Source organism: Cuculus canorus, chromosome 9, assembly GCF_017976375.1.
Source record: "Cuculus canorus isolate bCucCan1 chromosome 9, bCucCan1.pri, whole genome shotgun sequence".
Lineage (NCBI taxonomy): Eukaryota > Metazoa > Chordata > Aves > Cuculiformes > Cuculidae > Cuculus > Cuculus canorus.
The window spans coordinates 8,204,555-8,226,681 of NC_071409.1; the positions used below are offsets into that span (position 1 = coordinate 8,204,555).

Here is a 22,127-nt window from a genome sequence, read left to right on the forward strand (position 1 = left end):
CTCATTGCATAGGTGTTTTTAAAATAAAAAATAATATTTGCGGTTTTTTTTTTTTTACAGGGTCTTATGGGATTGAAAGTAATAGGAGCCAAAGGAAGAAAGGTAGTCGTATGAAATGCTTAAAACATTTTTTTTAAGTTTTTTTCTGTTTTGTGCTTTTTGTGATACGTTTTGGTGAAATGTTAGGGGAAGAATGTACTGTGAAGTAAAAATTTTCAGTGTAGATGTAGAAGTTTTTTATTTGAAAATGGAACATGGTAGTTAATATCTAAGGACAAACTGCTCTCATGTAAGAGCCAGTTATCTAAAGTTCCAGAAAGCTACAAGGAACGAGTCTTCAATATCTACGAACACATAGCATTAAATTCATTTATGTATCATTTGCACAGTGTTCCTAAATGCTTATCAAAGCATGAAACAAGGGAAAATACATCACATCTGTAGACTCACAACTTCTGATGGCCAACATCTTTTCAGTGTCTTTACGATAGTAGATAGCCTCCCAGACTGAATAAAAACTGGAGGACTTGTCATCCATGTTCCTAGTTCGTATCCCATACAATTGATATTAAGCTAGAAATGACTACGAATACTTGTGTTATCTCTCAGGACCTCAGCCTGCAGCTGGAGGACTGATCAGTGTAGTCAATCTGTGTATCTTTAGAAGATCTTTTCAAGAACTTGAGGCATCTCACAGTTGTGCTGACTCGCACAGATTCATCTGTAAATGAAACAGCACTATCTGACTGTGTGATTGGTTTTAACTTTGTAATTACTACTGGGAATATGCTAGAAGTTTCCTGGGAACATTTCTGTCCATAGAATTGGTTATTCATTAGCATTAGCTCGAGTGACTATGGAGCATCTTGCTTCCTTATGGGAGAGCAAAGCCTTCTTTGCTGTTAGACTGCAAGTGCATTCCACTGGATTTGAATCACGGGAAATTATGGGTGTTGTTTTGTTGAGCTCCACAGGAAAGATAACGTTTAGGATTTCCCCTACTGTAAAAGATTCTTCATAAGAAAAGTGTGCTGCAATATGAATCTTTTCAGTTAAGGATGCGTGAAAGCTGACATTTTCTGTCAGCATTAAGTCACAATTGTCTCCCTGTAATACACAGACTGCAGTTTTGAGGATGTTACCAGAGAAAGTTCATGTATTTTATTAATTGACTTAATTAAGAGAAAAATTATAATCAATTCTAGGTATTTTAAGAGAAATCAGCATAAGCATTTTAATATTTCTCAGCTAGGAGAAAGGTTGTCATGGTAGTCTTAAGTCTTCCATAGGCCTCTCTTATTGGAAGATGAATAACAAGCAAGGAGACTTGTTGACTGTATGAATGGCCAAGTGTAATGACAGAAGAACATTTATGATGTCCAAAGTGTAGCAATAGTAATTTAAAACAATAAAAACACCCTGCATGTAATTGCTGTATTTTTTCATTTATCTTTCAAGGGTGATACTGGCTTAACTGGACCCCCTGGACCACCAGGAACTGTTATTGTGACGTTAAGTGGACCAGACAACATGACGGTAGTACAAATGTTAAATGTCGTGTCCAGAAAAACCTTATTACTAGATTTTATTTTGAGAGGACGTGTTCATCTTCGTTGTTCCAGTAACATTTCCTTTCACACAGCAAAGGCATTTTTTAGACTTGTTTTGTTTGATACTAGGCTCTTCCTAGACTTGTCTGTACAGTCAGCTCAGCCAAGGCCTGTGTATGCCCAGGCACATCTGCATGACACCCATGGAATGCTAAATGCTTACTAGTAACCCACCTGCTGTGGATTTCTGGGTACGAGAAAAATAAATCGCCTTTAGCTTCAACAAATGAACATGGGTTTTCTGAATGGTTACCAAAAGCACAGCTGTGCTGATCTCTGGACTTTGCCACAGAGAATAGCAGGATTCTGAACTACCAGAGTTTCACAAAAGCTTTCAACATGTTCACATGCATTTCATAGTTTATTTTCACATAGTTCTTACTGGAACATGAGTAATCATGAAAAGCATTAGAAAAACAGAGTGTCGAAGGCAGGAAATACTCTGCTTCAACTTTCATTTTAAAGTACTGCTTTGCGAGTTAAAATTCTTGCATTTTGTCCTTATCGAGAACTTAAACAGCAGTTCATACATAGTTTTAAGGCTTCACATATTAGAAGAAAAAATCTTCAGCCTGTTCTTGACTCTTTTCTTTATTTAATTTGCATCTAATCCATGGAGTTATAAAAACTCCCTGTTAATTATATGCTAAAGTAAAAGGTGAATTTTGCATCTAGATTGTATTGAGAAGGGAAGAGAAAGATTGCAGAAGCAAGGTTCAGCTTTTAGGCATAGCAGCTCTTCTCTGTTTAAGTCAAATATGGACCACCTGGAGCACTCCCCAGTCACAGCTGTGGCAGTTTCTCCCAGAGGAGTGGCAGTTTTTCAGAGGCACTGGGCATGAAAGTTTAAAAACCCTTCAAAATTCCTTATGCAAATAGTTTGAGGCATGAGTCTAAGCATGTAATAATTAGGCAGGCCGTAAACTTTGGCTTTACAAGGCTTTTAGGATATGGCCCAATATATAATAGCCCTATACATAAGGGTAATCTAATTTTGAGCCCCTGCAGGCAAGGCTCACTTGGGTAGTTGCTGCCTGTATGTGCTGGAGGTGACTAGTTCTAGTGAAGCAACTAAGATTTGGTTTTTGCTTACAATTTGTTGCCATTTCTGGGGATATTTACCTCTAGTCTCTTGGCATGCAATCACAGGTAGGTCATTCTGAACTCATAATGTTCAGAAGTACATGCAGAGCGGGTTTCTTTTTCAAACATTATAGACTTAGGTAGGAGTGCTTATATGAAGTTTCTGTTTCTTGATCATTTAAGCTGGTAACAAAAGGATTTCCTGTTTGTAAAACTTGTGTGTTAAAGCACAGACAAATCCAAAAGGCTATATTAAATTTCAATTTTCTGTGTAATAGGAGTTGAAAGGAGAGAAAGGAGAAAAAGGATCAAGAGGACTTCCAGGGCCAATGGGCTTTACAGTAAGTGACCAGGAGTAAATCCCTTAAATCCAGATGTTCAGGCATCATCACTTAGTAAATGCTACTCTTTAGATTCCAGTGTTTGCACTACTTATACACCTTTAATGACTGGAATAGAACTAATGAACAGAATAGAATACCTATTAATAGTATTCTAACTGTACTTTATTTTTATGCTTTTTTTTTTAAAGAGATCAAAATTATAACATATATATTTAATTTAGAAACTGTGAGTATAAAAATATGCCTGTCTTGATGGTGCTTTTGTTACAGGGGCCAGTTGGTGATTCTCAAAGTGAAAAGGGTGACCAAGGAGAACCTGGAGCACAGGTATGGACAAACAACTGAGTACACATATGTTAATCTCTTCTGAAAAGAAGTTTTGCATTAGTGTTGCTCTCCACTTTTTATTTCAATGCCACTCAGAGCAAATCTTCTTAGATTCAAAAGCTCTTTTCATCCAACAAACCAGACTCAAGAGCTGAAAGTCAAATGACTGTTCTTATGGGCTCACACACTGTGAGTTCCTGAAGTAAAGGTCAATTGATGGTGGATGCACTTCTGTTTGTTTCGCTGTAAATGTTGTAATGTTGAACCTTAGTAAAAAAAAAAAAAAAGTGCTCTTCTGAACACATACTGTCTTTGTATTTAAGAATTTAAAACATTGGTTTTACTTAAGGCAGCAGACTTACATTCCTATGCTCAACCAGTAAGTATATAGAGAGGTGAAAAAAGTTGCCATGAGAGTCTTACTCTGTTAACAGGTTAATATAAGAAAAATAATAAGTTTTTTTTTTTTTAAGAGCATACAAATTAAATAGCTTATTTGTGGATGTCTACATTTTGAAGAGAATTAAATAGAAAGTTACCACTTTGTATTGATAAGGCTTTCAAACTTTCAGATCAAAACCAATCAATGAAAGATGTAGGTTCTTAGTAACTAAAACTGCATGAATTCATAACAGTTTATCAATATGTAATCAGGAGAGAAACCTAAAATATCCAAATAAATCCAAATGTTCAGTGACATTTTCTGAAAAAAACCCTTTGATTCTAAGTAGATTTTGAAAGCGATATTAAGAAAAATACTTCATTCAGTTCAAACAAACTTCGAAACTTTTCCCATACTTCTTGTAATTGCAATAAATTTTCTTCCACAGGGCAAACCTGGCAATGAAGGTGCCCCAGGCCCACCTGGCTTACCGGTAATGAAGGAATCTGTCTAAACATTTTCTAAGTAACAGTTGTCTGTTTATCACAGTCCATGTCTTCCTGCCCCTTCTTTTTCCCATTGCAGAATGTGTTTGGCAATGTTGGTTTGCATACGCTGTGAAATATTCCCTGTCTCCCAGTTGACCCTGGGATGTACCATGTCCTCATAGTTTTATGCAGGGGAGGCTTGGTTCATAGGTGTTGTCTCTTCTGTGTAAATAGAAAGACCTGTTGCTTGCTGGTGACCAGCTAGTGAGTTTGAGACATGGTCCAAATTATGCAAGATCAATTCTACTGACTTTAATACTGATCAGTCGCATTGAAAGTTTTGCTAAGGAGTTTTATCTTCACTTCATAAATCAAGAAGCAAAATGAATACTTTTTAATCAAAGACGTTCTTCTACAAAGAAAAGTTATTGTTGAGGTTACAGCTGTCTTAGCCTGAAACTGGATAGCTGATAGATACTAAAGCTGCCATCTTGTCATCATATAATTCTTAAAATATGCCATTTTGTAACCAAAATGTTCTTATTTATGTACTAATTTAAAAGCTAAAGTTGTTCAAATGTGTTTGGAATGCTGTATTCAATTGTTTAAATATCAATTATTTTATATTTACTTCACTGCAACTTTAACAATATCATTAGGATCACGGTAACCTTACAAATACCTTATCAAAATTCTTATGGCTAGAATAGACCGTTTCACACATATCATACTAAAACATTGTCTTCATCATGCCGAAGTGACCTTCACTGGCAGCCTAAACACATTCTGGTCTGACAAAGAACATGGCATGAGAATGCAAAGCTGTGCTGCCTCAGCTAAAAGGAAATTTTCTGCTGTGACAAAGCCATGTAATTTCTCTGTTCCTATTTCAGTTTTACTATCAGTACATTCAACTGCATAAGGCTCGAGAAGTCCCTTTTCCTTGTGTGTGTACGTTTGCAGAAAGCCTTAACAGCAGTCTGCACTATTTTCCCTTCTGGTCTTGCTGACACCTCTTGAGATCAGCACCATCATGCAAACTGCTCAAGTTCTGGGTTACTCAAGTTACTCAAGTAACTCAAGGGAGTTACTGAGTGTGAGACTCTCATGTTGTGTTCAGTTTCTCCCCTTTCAGAAACAGTAGTTTGCAGAGGGAGAACAAACCCTAACCAGAGCTGTGCTGTCCGGACTGGTTCCACTTTAGGATTGGTGGACTGTGCCTTTCGAAGGGCAGGTTTGGATGAGATATCTGCAGTACTCGCATCGCTAGTGCAATGAAAGATGAAAGCTTTGCAGTTTAGATCTTGCTGATGACAGTGTTAAAAGATAAATCCTCATAAAATTGTGTACTGTTACTTGCAGGGACAAAGGGGTGAACAGGGCAAACCAGGACTGCCAGGCAGGCAAGGACCTAAGGTATTGTCTAATGGTTTTGTTGTTGGTTTTTAGGATAAGGATAAGGTGTGATTGGGGGGTTATTATATTGTTTTATTTATCATTGTGTATAAAATATGTTTTACTTTACATAGAAGATGACAAGTAATGATATGGAACAGGGAACGGATCAGCTGAAATAGAACTTGTGCTTGAACTGGTGTTGGTCTGTGCCTGTTGATGCGTTCCTGTAGTTTTTGGTGTATGTGGCCAAACAGTTGTGTAATGCAACCGAGATGGGGGTGGTGAAGGACTGGTCAGGAACAAAATTCTTCTTTAATGTTACAAGCAATGTACTGAAGTAACAGTGGGTATCAAATGTCATATCATGTATTGTGTTTAACAAACCCATCTCTGTTCTCGGATGAAGGGGATGAAGGGAAACACTGGTCCACCTGGAGCTTGTGGTCGAGTAAGTGTAAATTATCTTCACTACATCATTTTTCTAAACTGTTAGAATAAGCCAAATGGACCATGTGAGGCAATAACGGGTGTCCCATGATGTTCTAATAGAGGCACAGCTTTCTCAAAGTACTGATGTTGCAGTGAGGCTCACTGCGATGGCATCTTCCTCCATGTGGAGTTGGATGCACGATAACAGCCTGGTTAGACTTTACTCAGTTCCAGCAATGTTGACAGGAGATTGAACTGTTACAAAATAGTTCAGAAAAATCTCAGCAGTTACTTTTTAAACCAATCCCTAATCAGTTCCAGAACAGGTGGTGTTAATTTTAAAATCCTAAGAAGACGTTTTAAAGAAAGCAAGAGGTGCTGTGAGTACAATTTCTCTGTCTAGTTATGGGGTCTTGCTAGTGGCTTTCTTAAAGGCCGCACACACACCTGATGTAAACCTTCTGCCCCAATTCTTCCAAAGAAATAACTTCGTAAAAAGCCAAATAATTTGTGATATTTACAGAGTACCAAAAAACACTGCTTTAAAAAAAAAAAAAACACAGTAGGAGAAAATAAAACTTCTTAATTTTAAGCAGTATTTAATTCCTTGTAAAATCAGTGCATTAGTAGCCCGTTTCATTTCCAGAGGGATGTTTATCTATCAAAGCACAATACTTATTATAATGCTGATTTGCTAGTATAGGTGCCCATGCTGAAAAATCCAGAAAAGAGAGAAAATTTGCAGTTATACAAAAAACAGTTACAGCAAATGGCATATTTATTTTGCCTGTCATTTGCAGAAATGTCATATTATTAAACTTTAATAAATGAATTATTAATTTTTATGGGAATGACTTTTTAATACTCATGTGACTTAAGTAGTTGATTTTTTACTGGTTTTGTGTATGATTATTTAAAAGAGTAGTCAAGATGTTGCTTATGCTGCTCTGAGCCAGTGGAGCTCAGAGCGTGGAGGCCCCTTTCAGGAATATTTTCTTATTTCATGCTACTGTAATATTTGTGATGGGGTCTCCAACTTATAACTTACCTGTATAACTGCATTTGCAGGCAGAGGACTTCTCTGAGGGCTGAAGAACTGGGCTGAAATCCCAGCCCCATCTATTTGTACAGGCCTCTTGACCTCCGTGTGTAACAATTATGATTTCATTCCTGGCTGCTGGTAATTACCATGTGATTAGAAAGGTCTCACGGTGTCACAGCATCAGAATTATGAAGATCAGAATGCTGTTGTAACCAAATGTTCAATGTGATGCATTGTGCTACTCTTTTCATTCTTACTATTCTTTCTTTTCTTATCCTTCCCTTAAGACAGAGTATTATGATATTGTGGTTGGTGAAAAAGGAGATGAAGGTCCCCCTGGACCTCCAGGACCAAAAGGTCAACGAGGCATGCCTGGTGAGTGGAATGTCAAAATTAGGATCTTACAGCAAGAGCTGTCCCCTCAAAGAGCTCGTTGCAGGCTAGGTTTGTGAGCACCTAGCAACCTGCCTTTACAGTAGTTCCAAATGAGTCCTATCAAACTGAAGGATTGAAATGTGTCCAGAGACTTTGGTTTATGGGAATATTTCCTCGTAAAATAATGAAGCCAGAACACTTCTTTGCACAGATAATTGAGTTGAGCGCCTAAGCTCGCTGACATCCTGTCTCATGACCCTAGTGGACCACTGCATCAGCATGTTATTTGTACATGCCACAGACAAACTGGCAGGGCTGTAAGTCCCTTATTAAAGATCGTGCGCTTTGTTTTATGCCATTTTTCTTGCCTATCAATCCAAATTTATTATAAAGGTCTGCAAGCTTTCATTTTTTTTTTATTTTGGCCATGCTGTAAAATTGAAATGTGTAGATTAACTATTTGGGCTGTCTCACAGTATAACAAGGACTTGTGGGCTGAACTCTGAGGCAGCATCTTGTAGTCTATATCTCATATTCATCCAGCAAGTCCTTGCCTTCTGTGTTTTGATGTTCTAGTTTTAGGAATATTAATGTATCCAGGTGATTGTGTTGCATTCAATGAATCCTCTTTGTTGGTATACATCTACTTATATAGTTCCAAGGGATAGCAACAGAAGGGATACATTGTTAAGAGGTGGTATGTTTACCAAAGGAAGTAATAGTGTCAAAAAGAAGCCAGATTGCAGGCCTGTAAGTTGTTCTCAAGTAATTGAGTGCATCCCACAGAAGATAAATGTAGTGGATCCTATTCCTACATGTTGTAAACATCCACATCTTGCCAGATTTCGCTGAGAATGGTCAATATGCAACAGTTTTGCCTACTCAGGCAAAACCAGGTTCTTAAAAGATGAAATAACCTTAAAATGCAGAAGCCCAAAGTTTGCAGCCAATATAATGAGTAGTGACTTTGCTGAGTGTACCAGTGGTTTAACTGAAATTCTAAATACATTGCTTTTCCAGGGCCGCAGGGTCCTCCTGGAGGTGCTGGTAGACCAGGTATGTGTAATGGTCCAGTACCAACAATGAAATACATTGCCTGTTCCATTGAATCAGCTTTGTGGAAGCTTAACTTCAGATGACTTCAAACAAAGTGGTAAAAGATTGTCACCCAAAAGCTTCTGTGAGCTAAGTATTTAAAGAGAGGTTAAAGATAACTTTTAAATCTTTTCATTGTCATTGTAATTATTTAATATATTGCAATATATAAAGGATTTGTGGGATAAACTCAATATTTTCGTCTCTCACTCATGCTATTGGGTGCTTACTTTGCTTTGAAATTCCATTTAATAATTTCAATTTTGTATTTTTTTCTCTTTGCTTAGGTGTTTCAAGACCTGGTCTTAGAGGTCCCCCAGGATTTCCTGGCCTGAAAGGAACAAAAGGAGAGAAAGGACAAACTGGCTTGTGTATTGTAGGCCCTCCAGGATTACCTGGTATTATTGGCAAACCTGGTTCTGTTGGATTACCAGGTCCTCCAGGAGAACCAGGTGACATTTCAATACTGTGTATATAATGAACAAGAAGAAATTCAGAGTCATTCTAATATCTGGTGTATGAGATTATATAAATACATGACTTACAGAGTATATTTTGAGTAATGTCCCCCAGAAGGGTCTGTGGTTTTTAAAGGCTAAGCAGATGGATGCAACAGTCTGCTGAGTTTCACTTTGGCATTACCATATTTATGCTCAAATACTTCCAGTTGCAGGTATTTTGGATTTGTCCTGTTAGTTCTCTTTTAAATGAATGATAGAATCACAGAATATCTCAAGTTCAAGGGACCCATAAGGATCAGAATACTGTCTCCACCTCATCCCTGTTTAGTTTTTTTCTCTCTTAGCGAATAGAGAAGTGTGTGATTAATCTGTGCTGCTGTAATGATTCCCTGCTCTATCCATTAACAGGTGGAGTAACGTTTAGAACAGGCCTACCAGGACTTCCTGGAGAGCCAGGGTCTGCTGGACCTCCAGGACCTCCGGGAGATATTGGCATTAAAGGTCAGTTTCAGAAGATCATCACTCAGAAGTATTCAGTAATCTTCATGGATCCTCATGACATTTTGAATTTAGTTTACCTCTTAAGCCATTTGAGTTCAGAGATCTACAAAAATTCATTAGAGATAGCGAGATGCCTTCCTCCCCTTACAGTAAACATCAGCTAACTGTGTGCCAGTGCTGCATGCCAGTTGCATGGCACTGCAGTCAGGATGTAGATCTTCACTGGGACAAACAATTATTGCAGGTTGGTAGTGTTTTCATATTTTCCCATTCTCATGCTCAGCATTAACAATTGTTCTCTGAGAGAATGTTCCTTCTGCAAATCTCACCACAGTCATTAAAGTCACCCTGGTCGTTATGGAGGCATGTTATTCTGAACCCCATGTCCCTCTCTTGTTTTGAGAAAACTTGGCTCAACAGTAAAGTGACTACATCCAAATAGTCTGATAAAACTAGACTTCAAAAATTCAAGAGATTAAACTGAACATTCCAGTATTTTCAATTAAATATAATCAGTTATAATTTTCTTTCTGACCACAGGTAATTTTGTACTGTAGTGGAAGTGATCTTCCAATAAAATTAAGGCCAAGTTCCTACCACTCTTTGGCCAAAAAGTCTTAACCGTCCTCTATAAAAAAAACTATATAACGTGTTAATTAAGCTTGGGAATAACTTCTGTGGAACAACCGATGAATTATTTTCATTCTAGGTGATGAAGCTGGCGTGTGTACTGATTGCAGCTATATCCCAGGAATACCTGGTCTTCCTGGTTCTCCTGGGCCACATGGCCAAGATGGGATGCCTGGTAAGTTACCTTAAACTCACCCTGAGGCTGTAGTGAGCTTTAGAACCTGATGCAGCTCATCACTGATAGGAACACAAGCCCTAAAAGAGGTGCAGTCAGAATGCTTAGGTGCAGCCTGAAGCCAGGTCAGTCCATAACACTACAGTCAATGCAGAAACATTGAATGCTGAGCGTGATGATCAGAGCTTGTCAAAATCCGTGTCCTTGTTTTCAATTTTCTTCACAAAATATGGGGTTTCTTTTGCAGGTAGAGAAGGAACGACAGGTCCAAAAGGGTCTCCAGGTTCTCCAGGAGCACCAGGGTTTCCAGGAGCTCAAGTAAGACTTGGCTTTTTCAGAGAAATTATTATTTCAGAGAAACCTCATGGCTGGTGTTACATGCAGTGTCATACTGGACGATCTCAACAGTTTTCTTTCTGTGGTAATGAATGTATCTGCATGGAAGGCCTAGGTAGGTGAAAGAGACTGTAATGTGGACATAGCTGATCTAGCTTTACATGAGCCTGTTTGCTCGGGACAGCAAGTTAAGCCCAGGCAGTAGGGCAGGTAAATACCTGTGTGATTAACCTGTGCTATATTTCATGATGGCTAGACTGCTTCTTCTGCCTGGTATAGTTAGTTTACAGGCAACTTCTGTTCACCTATATAATTCTATAATCACGGCAATGGTTGTAAAGCATAAAGAGAGTTTTGTGAGCAGTTATCAACATCAGACCTTTTAATTCTCTTCATTTGAATGTACTCGTGACTTGCAAAAGCATTAGCTGTGCAGAGAAACTTGTTTCTCATAATTCTGTCTTCAGAGGTGCAAATGACGTTCGCTCTTAAGAAACATTATGAAGGGGAAGGCTGACAGCTGCTGCCACAGAAGTACCAGTTGATTGTTCTAACTTGTGCCTGTAGTAGTGCTGTCCAATAAAAAGCATCGCATTCATTGTGGTGGTTGCCATAAAGATGCAGAATGAAAGTGTCTGCTAACAGCTTTTTTCATGAGCCCAAGATCACTAAAGCTTTCAGCTGGTACTGGTATTGGCTGGGATAGAATGCCTTTGTACCTTGAAGGGAGAGGAGAAGCTAGCTAAGAACAGAACCAACTATATGGCTGTTATGATGTTTACTGGGACATATTCCCATGTGGAGGAAAATTCTCTAATTAGATTTTCAGGTGCCTTCTTGTCCTTCTTTTGTGCCGCCAAATAACAACCAGTTATCTTATACCTGACCCATTAGATGATCCTGCATTATTCCTGCTTATTGTAGTACAAATGAAATTATAATCAGGGCCAAAAGGGGTCAAGGCATGAGAAAAAGAAAAAATAAAAGATGAGAGTAAAGAGAACCAATCTCAGGTACTTCATTTTAAAAAAGCAAGCTTGAAAAGCTTGATATATGTCTAGCACTGAAATTCTGTTGATTGCTTTGTTCCAGGGACCTCCTGGTTTTAGAGGAGACCAAGGACGTAAAGGATCAAAAGGTGAGCCAGGATATGTGTATCCAGAAGGGCCAAAAGGTGAGCGAGGAGATCCAGGGGCCAGAGGAGACAGAGGAAGAAAAGGTTCGAGTGGATTTCTGGGAAGACCTGGCTCTAAAGGATCCAAGGGTTTTAAAGGTGAAAAGGTGGGTGCCTGCTCATTGCAGTTAATATAGGATTCACAAAAACTGAAGTCAGTACTTACATCTTGTATCACAGTTTGCTTTATCTGTTCAGATACTTTTACTGAATATCCTCTACCTGGCATAGGGGTACTGTGCTCAACTATAGCAACCCATGTGCATAACCAATGTGTATGAAAGGGTAAGAGTAAATATTCTTACTTCATACCGGAGAGATGAGACTGACATAGATACATGTTGCTGAAAAACCTTGGCATCTTATTTTGGTGTTAATTTGAATATTTATATGGGAGCATCATCTGGATTCCTGTGATGAATAAGATTAATAAATTAAAAAAAAAAAGGACTGTTTTCCTGAGAACTTGTATTGCTTGAAAAGAAATAATTCTTGTTCATTCTTTAGAAGTTAATCTTCAATCAGGGCTGAGAGAAACCCTGTGGGAGGACTGACCATAAAACTGGAGTAATTAGGGCAGTGCTCTTTGTTCAGCAGAAACAAAAAGTGATAGTTATTGTGTTGTGTTGGCTGAGAAACTGTAGAAGTGATTCAGCTCTTCAAACCTGACTTGCTGGTATTCAAGGTCAATCAGAGCTGAGGGTTTTTTTTACCAAAACTTTTTAAGAAGAAAAACGTGTACAGTGTAATGCCACAGCAATTGAAAAATCAAGGTGTTGTGTTTGTTTATGCTGTTTCACTCTCAATAGCTCTCTCTTTGTAACCATTGATATTAAAATTTATATTCCATTAATTGCAAGTAAATTAGAGGAAAAATTCTTCTTATATGGACAGAGTTACTCTGTTGCTAAAGTAATGCAAGACTAGTCAGACAGAGAATTGGGCATTTTGTTATGAAACTTGGTAGAGAAAGCAGGTAATGCTTGGTATTCACGCATGTGTAATTGTTAATAGGGATCAGCTGGTTCAAAAGGAGACAGGGGACTACCTGGATTGCCTGGCAGTCTTGGTCTACCTGGAGAGATGGGGCTTCCTGGACTGCCAGGGTATGGACTACCAGGCGTAAGAGGTTTCAAAGGCTCTAAAGGAATACCTGGTCCACCTGGATTACCTGGAGAAGCTGGTTTGTAACTTAACTATTTCACCATGTTTTACATCTGTTAAAGAGCACCTGATGGAAGTTGCAGAGAGAGATTGAAGTCAGGCATAATTTATTATTAATAATATAGCGTTGTTCCAACTTTGGCCCCACTGGAGATAATAGCAAAAGTCTAGGGTCATGAGAACTGAAGATTGGAAAGGACCTGAGGTCTTTAGTCCAAACTCCTGCTCAGAGCAGGATCAGCTATGAGATCAGGCCAAGTTACTCAAGGCTTTATCCAGTTGGGCCTTGAAAACCTCAAAGGACCAAGGTAGTGCATCATCTCTGGGCAGCCTGTTGCAGTGCTTGGCTGTCCTTATCATGAGAAAGAAAAGTCTTTAAATATGTATAGAGTCATCATCAATAGTGTGAGTGAAGTCATCAGCGGGGAATATGACAGACTTAGTTATTTTTGAATGCAGAAAACATACCAGTGTATGTATTTATAGGCAAGCATAATCTGGAAGAACTCATTTGGAAGGCAGATATAGTCAGGGTTTCTTAAAGAGAAAACCCATTTAATCTGCAACTCCAATTCGTAAAGATTTAGCATTTCTCAATTGCATTACGTTCTTGCTGAATTTGTGCTTCCTTTTCTGGGTCTCCAGTAGACTGCAGGAGGGCTGAGAAGAAGGCTGCAGGTGGGCTTGGTGTCAATAAAATTCTTTTGCTTTATGAAACCAGGATCTCAAGGCTTTTCAAAGCCTGTTGGAGTTTCAGAACAATGGAAACAGTAGAACACTGCATTTTTAACCAAGTAGATTGATCGCTAATATTTTTAAATGCTTAAGATTACGTATTGCCAAGCTAGAAGCCTTTGTAATCTTTGGTTATGTATTTGCTGAAGGTTTGAAAGGAGAGACCAGCAGGATAACTCCACCACCTCCATTACCAGGGCCTCAAGGACCAGATGGTTTACCTGGACCCCCAGGAGTGCCTGGTGAGTACATCTGCACTAAATAGAGTAAAAATCAGAGATGATTTGAGTGAGGGTGCTCTCCCATCTCTGGCCAGATAAAACTGTTGGGTTGCTTTGAAATGACTATAAAAAGAATGCCTGTGGTGCAGCGACTATGGAGTTGGCTCTAATGTTCTCTTTCAAGAAAGCTAGAAGAAGTGGATGTGAATAGGAAGGGCACGCAGTGCCACATTCATAGTGTGCAGGATGGCAGGTTCCAAGCAGTCCTATGCTATGACTTGGCTCCTCCAAAAACCAGAAATACCGGGCGTGTATGCCACAGCTTCTATAGCCCAAAATGCATATCTGTCATAATTTTACAAAAGCCTACAGAATCATAGAATGGTTTGGGATGGAATTGACCTTTAAAGGCCATCTACTCCACTCCCCTACAGTGAGCAGGGACATCTTCAGCCAGAACAGGTTGCTCAGAGCCCTGTCCAGCCTGACGTCATGTGTTTCGAGGGGTGGGGGCGTCTGCCACCTCTCTTGGAACCTGTGCCAGTGTTTCAGCAGCCTAATTGTAAAAAATTGCCTCTTTATCTCTAGTCTAAATCTCCCCTCTTTTAGTTTAAAACCATTACCCCTTGTCCAATGGCCACAGGCCCTGCTAAAATTCTGTCCCCATCTTTATTATAGGCTCCCTGTAAGTGCTGAAAGGCGACAGTGAAGTCTCCCTGGAGCTGCCTTTTCTCCAGGCTGAACAACCCCAACTCTTTCCTTTCTTTATAGGAGAGGTGTTCCATCTCTCTGATCGTTTTTGTGGCTCTCCTTTGGACCTGCTTCAACAGGTCCGTGTCTTTCCTGTGCTGAGTACTCCAGAGCTAGAAGCAATATTCCAGGTGGAGTCTCATCAGGGCAGAGTAGAGGGGCAGAACCCCCTCCATTCCCCTGCTGGCCACACTGCTTTTGATACAGCCCAGGATATTGGCTTTCTCTGCTGCAAGTGCACATTACCAGCTCATGTCCATTTTCATCTGCCACTATCCTAAATTATGCTGGAACTGCCGCAAACTTCAAAGCAGAATGAAGAAAAATATTTAAGGCGTTCTTAACCTTCCTGAAGCCCTTGGCCCTTCTCATGCTTTACGGAGGCACAGTCAAAAATGTAACTGTACTACTAAGTTCCACACTTCCTTTTTGACGTGACTGTTCCAAGCTATTGTTCTAAGCTGTTAAGAGCTTGAGATTCCTTTTTTGGATTTTGGGCTTGGGTTGTAGGTGGGATTTTTTTGGTTGCTTGTATTTTAAAATTTTCAGAATTTTTAATGAACTGAAGGACTGCAAGTGACATTCAGGTGAACTGTGAAGCTGTTTTGTGCAACAGGAGTACTTAAAGCTCCCCTGAGTAGCACTGGGAAACTTCTTGGCAGCTTCATGGTAACTTCAGTTCTTATAGTTATTTCTATTCCAAGCCTCACACCTATGTGTGTTTGTATATTCTCAACAAGTGAAAGGTTTGTATCTGCGTGTTGTTGTTCTTAGAAGTCTGGAATTTGGGCAGATTGCATAAAAATGTAAGTCTCAGGTTCACACCTGCTTTGATACTGCAAACACAATTAACATTTTAACTGTGAAAACCTGCTGTGGAGGAGAAAGTGTCTAAGTTCTAATACACTTTAGAGCGGTGTGGTAATTAATAAGGATAAAGTATAAAACACAAGATCTTACAAGTTGATGATCTGTTGTAAGATATATCACAGATCACTTATTTTCTTCTTGCAGGTAGTGTTGGAGCGACAGGTCCGCCAGGTGATTCAGGACATCCAGGGCCAACAGGTGACACAGGTTTTCCAGGGCTTGGATTTCCTGGAAATCCAGGTCCAAAAGGTAAAATACTCTCTTTGATATTATTCTTCAAGAAAAAAACAATCCCCCCAAAAAGCTACTATTTGTTTTTGTAGCCCACATTAATAACAATCAACAGTTTAGAAAACATGATGAACACTAGTCAGGTAGGCAAGGAGTTGTAGCACTCTTGTAATTTACTGCCTTCACGATAATAAATTGGAATTTTCAATATTTCTTAAGTATTTCAGAGAATTGAGTATCAAAGCTGACAGCAGGAAAATATTTTAAATGACATTGATGCTCCCTGGACCAGTGTCCCAAACAGGTGCAGCTCACCTGAGTAGCAGACTTGCTTTCAGATGGATTCTCTTGACCTGGGTATGTGTTACAGACAGCGAGCTGTATCAGTGTCAGTACTTTATTTTTAATCGCTTTATGTACAAGGCAGTACCTGCTCTAATGTGCAGGTAATAGAAAGTGTTTTGAATAATTGCAGATTCGGTCATTCCTCACACACAGCCGTGCCCCTCTGGCCACTTGAGATATGAAGAACTGTTTTCATAATCCGATTAGGACAGGGACGAAGGAACAAAAAGGAAAGCTCTGATACTAAACCTACTACCAAGCTGCTTATTAAAGAAAACAGTAAGGAACTGACATCAGAATAGCTTCACTTTAAAAAACCATGGCGTGCTTAAGTGCTTTGAAGTAAGTAACCAAGCAATGTTACAGTCAGCACTGAGCGAGTACATAGGGCACAAGATGAATTGTGTCACATCAGCTCTGAAATCAAGATGCTGTCTTTAGCTCGTTTAAGCTACTTGAGTGTCAGAGCTCAACTGCATCTGTACAAATACCCATTTGTAAAACAAGGTGATAACCATAGCTTCTGTACTACTATTCAATTCCTGTTGCAGGAGACAAAGGTTCTGCAGGAGGCAGAGGGTCACCAGGCTGTGAAGGAAAGATTGGAGATCCAGGCCGAGCTGGAAATCTAGGACAACAAGGAGAAAAGGTTGGTTAGAAATACAGCACACTTCTCCATTGGTCCCATTCATTGCATGTGACACTCAGTAAATAACTTAGGAAGTGTAAGGAATACAGCAGCTCCTGTATTTCCTGACCAGCGATGTACAAACTATGTAATTGAATTGTTTGTATTTAATCTGTGTTTGATGCTACAGAACAGCTGGATGTGGTGCAGCTTTTGTAGTCCAGCTGTCCCATCAGTGACTGGTGTGAGCTCAGCTCTGCTGACCTGCTTTATGGAATGCTGATTTGCTGGTACTCAAAGCAAGTACTCCAAACAACCGGCAGTCCAGACAGCTAAAAAGAACAATTCAAGCTTTCTTTCAGGGAATAGTCTTGGGACATTTGTGATAAAAAAGTCTTCACGGAAAACATTCAGAAGAATGAAAGAAAAACAGTAACTGGCTTTGAGCACTTTGAGACATCTGGGTGCTGACCTTGCTTATTGAAATAAATTTTATAAAAATATGGCTATGTTTAAAATAGAATTTGTATTTGCACAAACTTCAGCCAGGTTTTCAGATACAGGTCCCAAGCTTTTTACAGCTACAGTAAGTGTCCCGATGCAGTAAAGGCCAAATGGAGGGAAGTGGCTTGCATTGTTGAGTAGTAATTTCTTAGAGTTAGGAGGCAGAGTTCAAAAGCTGTCTAGGTCAGTTACTCCTTCGGTATGGGACCCGCAACTGGTCAGTAAGGAACATCCAGCACTCTGCTCAATCGGAACCATTAAAAATTATAAAGTGAAAGATCACTAGGGAATGGAGAAAATTGCCCTAAGAAAAGTTAATGGATCACACAGTGGAAAGAGTATTTTGGCAGATTTGCCAAACATATTACACGTGGATTATTTATATTTCTCTCTGTGTTGCAGGGTGACCCAGGCATAGTTATTCCTGGAGAGCCAGGTCGACTGGGTTCACCAGGAGGTCGTGGCTTTCCTGGCTCAAAAGGTGATGCTGGATTTCCAGGACTTCCAGGCCTACCAGGGCATGCTGGACATGATGGTGATGACGGTCCAAGAGGTACTGTTGTCAAACAAGCTCAAGGAGCACAGCCAGTTATTTTAGGAAAGGGAAGCCAGGTCTAACAGAGCTTGCTCAAAAGCCTGGAACTTCTGCTTAAATCATTGTGAATCCAATCTCCTTTCTTTTAGGAGATCGTGGCTTACCTGGAGTTCCTGGAGATCCAGGTTTTCCAGGGAAACCTGCTGAATGTCTTATTGGCCTGCCAGGTTTGCCAGGTGGCCAGGGAGCTACCGGTCCCCCAGGTAAGACCTTCTGGATCAAATGTGCCATTTGGCTGGGTGACTCTGGGTTTTGTTTCTGCCTTCCAGTGGTCTGAGGGAGCTGAAACTGGTGTTGAATACTGGTTATAGGGTAATATGCAAGAAAATGTGAGCGTGTTGGTGAGATACACTTTCTGCAGGTGGGAGGAAACACATGCACTGGCTAGGATGGTTTAAGATTTGGATTTCATTGTACAGTACAAAGACTAGTCACAAGCAGTGCCAAGTTGTTCTCCAGTGTCTGGAGAGCAAATCTCATGAGGAGCAGCTGAGTGAACTGGGATGATTTAGCCTGGAGAAGAGGAAACTGAGGGAAGTCCTTGTTGTTCTGACAACTACCTGAAAGAAGGCTGTAGTGAGGCAGGTGCTGGTTTCTTCTCCCAAGTAATGAGTGATAGGACCAGAGGAAATGACCTCAAGTTGTGCCAGGGGAGGTTTACATTGGATATTATGTAAAATATCTTTACTGAAGGAATGCTGAAGCATTGGAAGGGGGTCCCCAGAGCAGTGGTGGAATCGCCATCCCTGGAGGGTTTCAAAAAGCGTGTAGACGTGGCACTTGGGGAAATGGTTTAGCAGACACAGTGGTGTTGGGCTGACAGTTGGACTGGATGAGCTTAGAGGTCTTTTCCAACCTTAGTGATTCTGTGATTCTAAATTCCACAGGGATTATTTCAGTCATGCCTTCCATATGGGGCTGGACTTCGATTCCTTGATGCAATGTGATTGATAAAGAAACAAAACAGAGGAAGAGCTCACTTAAGTGGAAAAACAGTTTAGGCACTCAAAAGTGCTTGCATGTATAGCATATGTTTTCCATTCCAAGACAAATGTGCTTGGTTACCCAGCACAGTCATTCTCTCATATATACGTGATCTCAAACAGATTTTTTATTTTTTGTTTTTCTTTTGTAGGATGGATGCAGAATTGATGAGGGTTTCATGTTTGTTTTTTTCTTTTTCTGAGAAAGAACGGAATTTTCTAGTCTTGCCTTCTAAAAAAAAAAAAAAAGACAAGACCCAGCACGCAATTCCTTTAAAAAAGGTTTCCTGAATGTGTACATGTCTTACAGATCTGATGTTGAGCCCTCAAACAAGCAGAGGTCAAGAAGAGTTTCATGCTTATGATGGCAAGATAAAGGTGTAGGTTTATTTTCCAGACAGATGTACAATACTACACTGTCATGTGTTCTCTTAGGAGGAAGAGGTTTGCAAGGTTCCAAAGGAGAACTAGGTCCTCCTGGCATGAGTTTCCCAGGAATCTATGGAATGCCTGGGGAACATGGATTAATAGGTCTTCAGGGAAATACAGGATTACCTGGACCCACGGGGCAGTCTGGAAGGCCGGGAATCCCTGGTGTGACAGGTAAGGATTCACCAAATACTTATTTTGACATGGAGATCAAATCAGTCTTTGTAAAGAAGACCTAGGTTTCTGATGTCATTTGAGGAGAATTGTCCTGTCCCAGCTGGCCTTCAACTCCTGAGCCAGAACATCCCATGACAAGTTTCCCATCCTAGTGTGGCTATCGCAGACGCATTACCTTTGCTGCCAGTTGTTTCATCCATTGATAGGAGCTGTTTGAGCTACTGATCTAGGTCCTTTGTGGGGTACTGTGTAAGTGCTGTTGACATGGCTAAAAAATGGACGGCTGACTTCAACAGCGTGTTATAGAAATGGATGGAAAAATAAGGCATGAAACACTTAAATGATGGGTAGATGGGTAGTTTTCTATGGTGACATTCTGTTTCTCTGATCAAATGCTAACAAAAACATTCCTATTGCTTCTATTCCACAGGCTCACGGGGAGAGCCAGGTATGATGGGCTTTTTAGGATTTCCTGGACACCCTGGTGTGATTGGGAGACCAGGCAGCCCGGGTATCAGAGGCAAGTGGCCATAGTACCTACCCTCATTATTACTTAGAATATAGGAACTTCCATGCTGAAGTACTCTTGTGATCCACTTTGACATATGTCATCACTCCTGAGTACGCGTGTCATACTGGAATTTCTTTGGGTCTTGGTAAATCTTTGACTTCTGTATATGTGCAGTCTGCAGACTCATTGACAAAGTGATTTTTTTTTTTTTTTATCAGTTTTGAATTGCAATCTTTTCTATTTTACCGGTATTTGTAAAAGTGTCAGGTGATACACTTGTAAACAGCAGAGAGGTTTTTTTACGCCGTTTTTTTCCTATCCCCTTCATGTTCCAAATATGATTATTATATCTTTTCAATGGATATAGCATTACACATATATTCAGTATAAGAAATAATTGCTGTCTCTTGCTGTAATCTGTAGATTAATCTGTGCTCATAGATGTTTTATTGATGATTGGAGTAGTTAAGAAGCTAGATTAGGTTGTTGATTTGGAATGTGTATTTACGTATGTAGTTGAAGGCAGAAGATTTATTGCTTCCTTTATGCTGTCATCAGGTTTCTTCAGAAAATGTCACTGTATTTTCTTGCAGGTTCTCCTGGCTTCCCAGGACTAAAGGGAAGAAAGGGTTTTCTTGGAGCAAAAGGTGAACCAGGTGATAAAGGTTTTCCTGGACCATCAGAGACGTTGGTTGGTCTTGGTACTAAAGGAGAACCAGGCTTAAACGGTACACATTCATTGTTCTGTCACTGAAACTAGTTAGGGTTGTTGCAGTTCCAATGGACTCTAAAACATGGAAGAAACCATCTCTACTACTGAGAATATTCACATGGCTTTGAAATAATTGTTGCTGAACACTGTAATGACTTTTTTATTTATGGGGTAGTTGGATATTACACTGAGTATTTATTTTCATTTTAACAAGTCCGTATTCCTTAAAAAAAACTCTTACTGTAATGTTAAACTAGCATTAATGTGTCAGTAGTACTGGAAGGCTAATACAAATGTGCTATACGTTCATGGTTTTACACAGTTACTGGCCCATGAGTACAGAAATGGTTGTGCTTACCCACTCAACACTGGATTGCAAAGAAATTGAGGCTACTCAGAAATACCTGCCTGTCAGAAGAATTCCTTTGTTAGCACTATTAACACAGACGCTCTTTGTAAGGGCTGAGCATGCTTAACTAATGCCTCCTGGCTTCCTGTGTAGCCATTTTCCTATGGAAGCTTTCAGAGACTTCCTTTCGTCTCCATATGAGAAACAGAGAAGGCATGAACTGTGAGCTTGTGTCTTGCTTGTATGTGTTCACAGAGTGAAAATCCTATGCTCCGCGTCTGCTTCATTAGTTTAAACAGTTAGAAAACTTTAAACTTTACATGGAACCTGTATTCTAAAATGTTGGTTTGTATTAAAAAAACCCAAAACGCTTTGTTTTAGGTGTTCAAGGAAGAAAGGGTCTCAAGGGAGCGAAAGGAGATGCTGGTGTGCAAGGTCCCCCAGGTCTTGATGGGTCTGAAGGAATATCAGGTCTACCAGGTATAGAAGAACATGTATATTGAGAATAGCATGTATTACGCTAGGGGCAGAGATATTGCCTCCGTGTTAGCATATAAACTCAGTTCCAGCAGCAGCGTTACGTCCTCTGTGGTAACTGTTAAGCTTTTCTGAGAATTCTGAAACCAAGCAATTTCAAAATCTGCCATTTGAAGATCGTAGCAGCTACCACCAAATGAGCCTGTGATTCCTTCCAAATATAGACCATTGTTTGTATTCAGGAGTTGATATTAACTTTAAAATGTAAACGTTGCTGAGGCAAATAAATAAAAAAATATATTTATAAAAGTGAAGAGAAGTTTGAATTCCTGATATTATAGCAATAATAGTAAGCATTCTAAAATACAAATGCAGTAGTTGTGCACAAAAATATTTCAGAAGCTTTTTTTTATTTCAGATTAAGTCTCTTTCCCTTTTCAAAGCCTATGTGTTAGGATTATATTTTGAAATTACCAGCTCTACAGTGAAAAGCAAACTTAAAAAAAAACCTGCATAAATTCTAAACCTACCTAATCCATTTTGGAAAGTTTTAATCTGCCATTATCATAAGCTCACAAATGATACCTGTTGAACCC

The 22,127-nt window shown here is 39.6% G+C and overlaps 1 protein-coding gene across 1 annotated transcript in view; it reads left to right on the top strand.

Moving 5' to 3' along the window:
• The window catches only part of COL4A3 (collagen type IV alpha 3 chain), a 61,391-nt gene that overhangs the window by 21,423 nt on the left and 17,841 nt on the right, over window positions 1-22,127 (top strand). Inside the window, 24 exon segments of the mRNA XM_054074521.1 lie at window positions 61-102; window positions 1,459-1,536; window positions 2,972-3,034; window positions 3,308-3,364; window positions 4,195-4,239; window positions 5,597-5,650; window positions 6,039-6,080; window positions 7,391-7,478; window positions 8,499-8,534; window positions 8,861-9,025; window positions 9,443-9,535; window positions 10,245-10,340; window positions 10,588-10,658; window positions 11,769-11,957; window positions 12,865-13,033; window positions 13,899-13,991; window positions 15,735-15,839; window positions 16,718-16,815; window positions 17,701-17,851; window positions 17,983-18,096; window positions 19,312-19,479; window positions 19,913-20,002; window positions 20,587-20,721; window positions 21,436-21,534. Coding sequence (XP_053930496.1) covers window positions 61-102; window positions 1,459-1,536; window positions 2,972-3,034; window positions 3,308-3,364; window positions 4,195-4,239; window positions 5,597-5,650; window positions 6,039-6,080; window positions 7,391-7,478; window positions 8,499-8,534; window positions 8,861-9,025; window positions 9,443-9,535; window positions 10,245-10,340; window positions 10,588-10,658; window positions 11,769-11,957; window positions 12,865-13,033; window positions 13,899-13,991; window positions 15,735-15,839; window positions 16,718-16,815; window positions 17,701-17,851; window positions 17,983-18,096; window positions 19,312-19,479; window positions 19,913-20,002; window positions 20,587-20,721; window positions 21,436-21,534 — 2,341 coding nt within the window.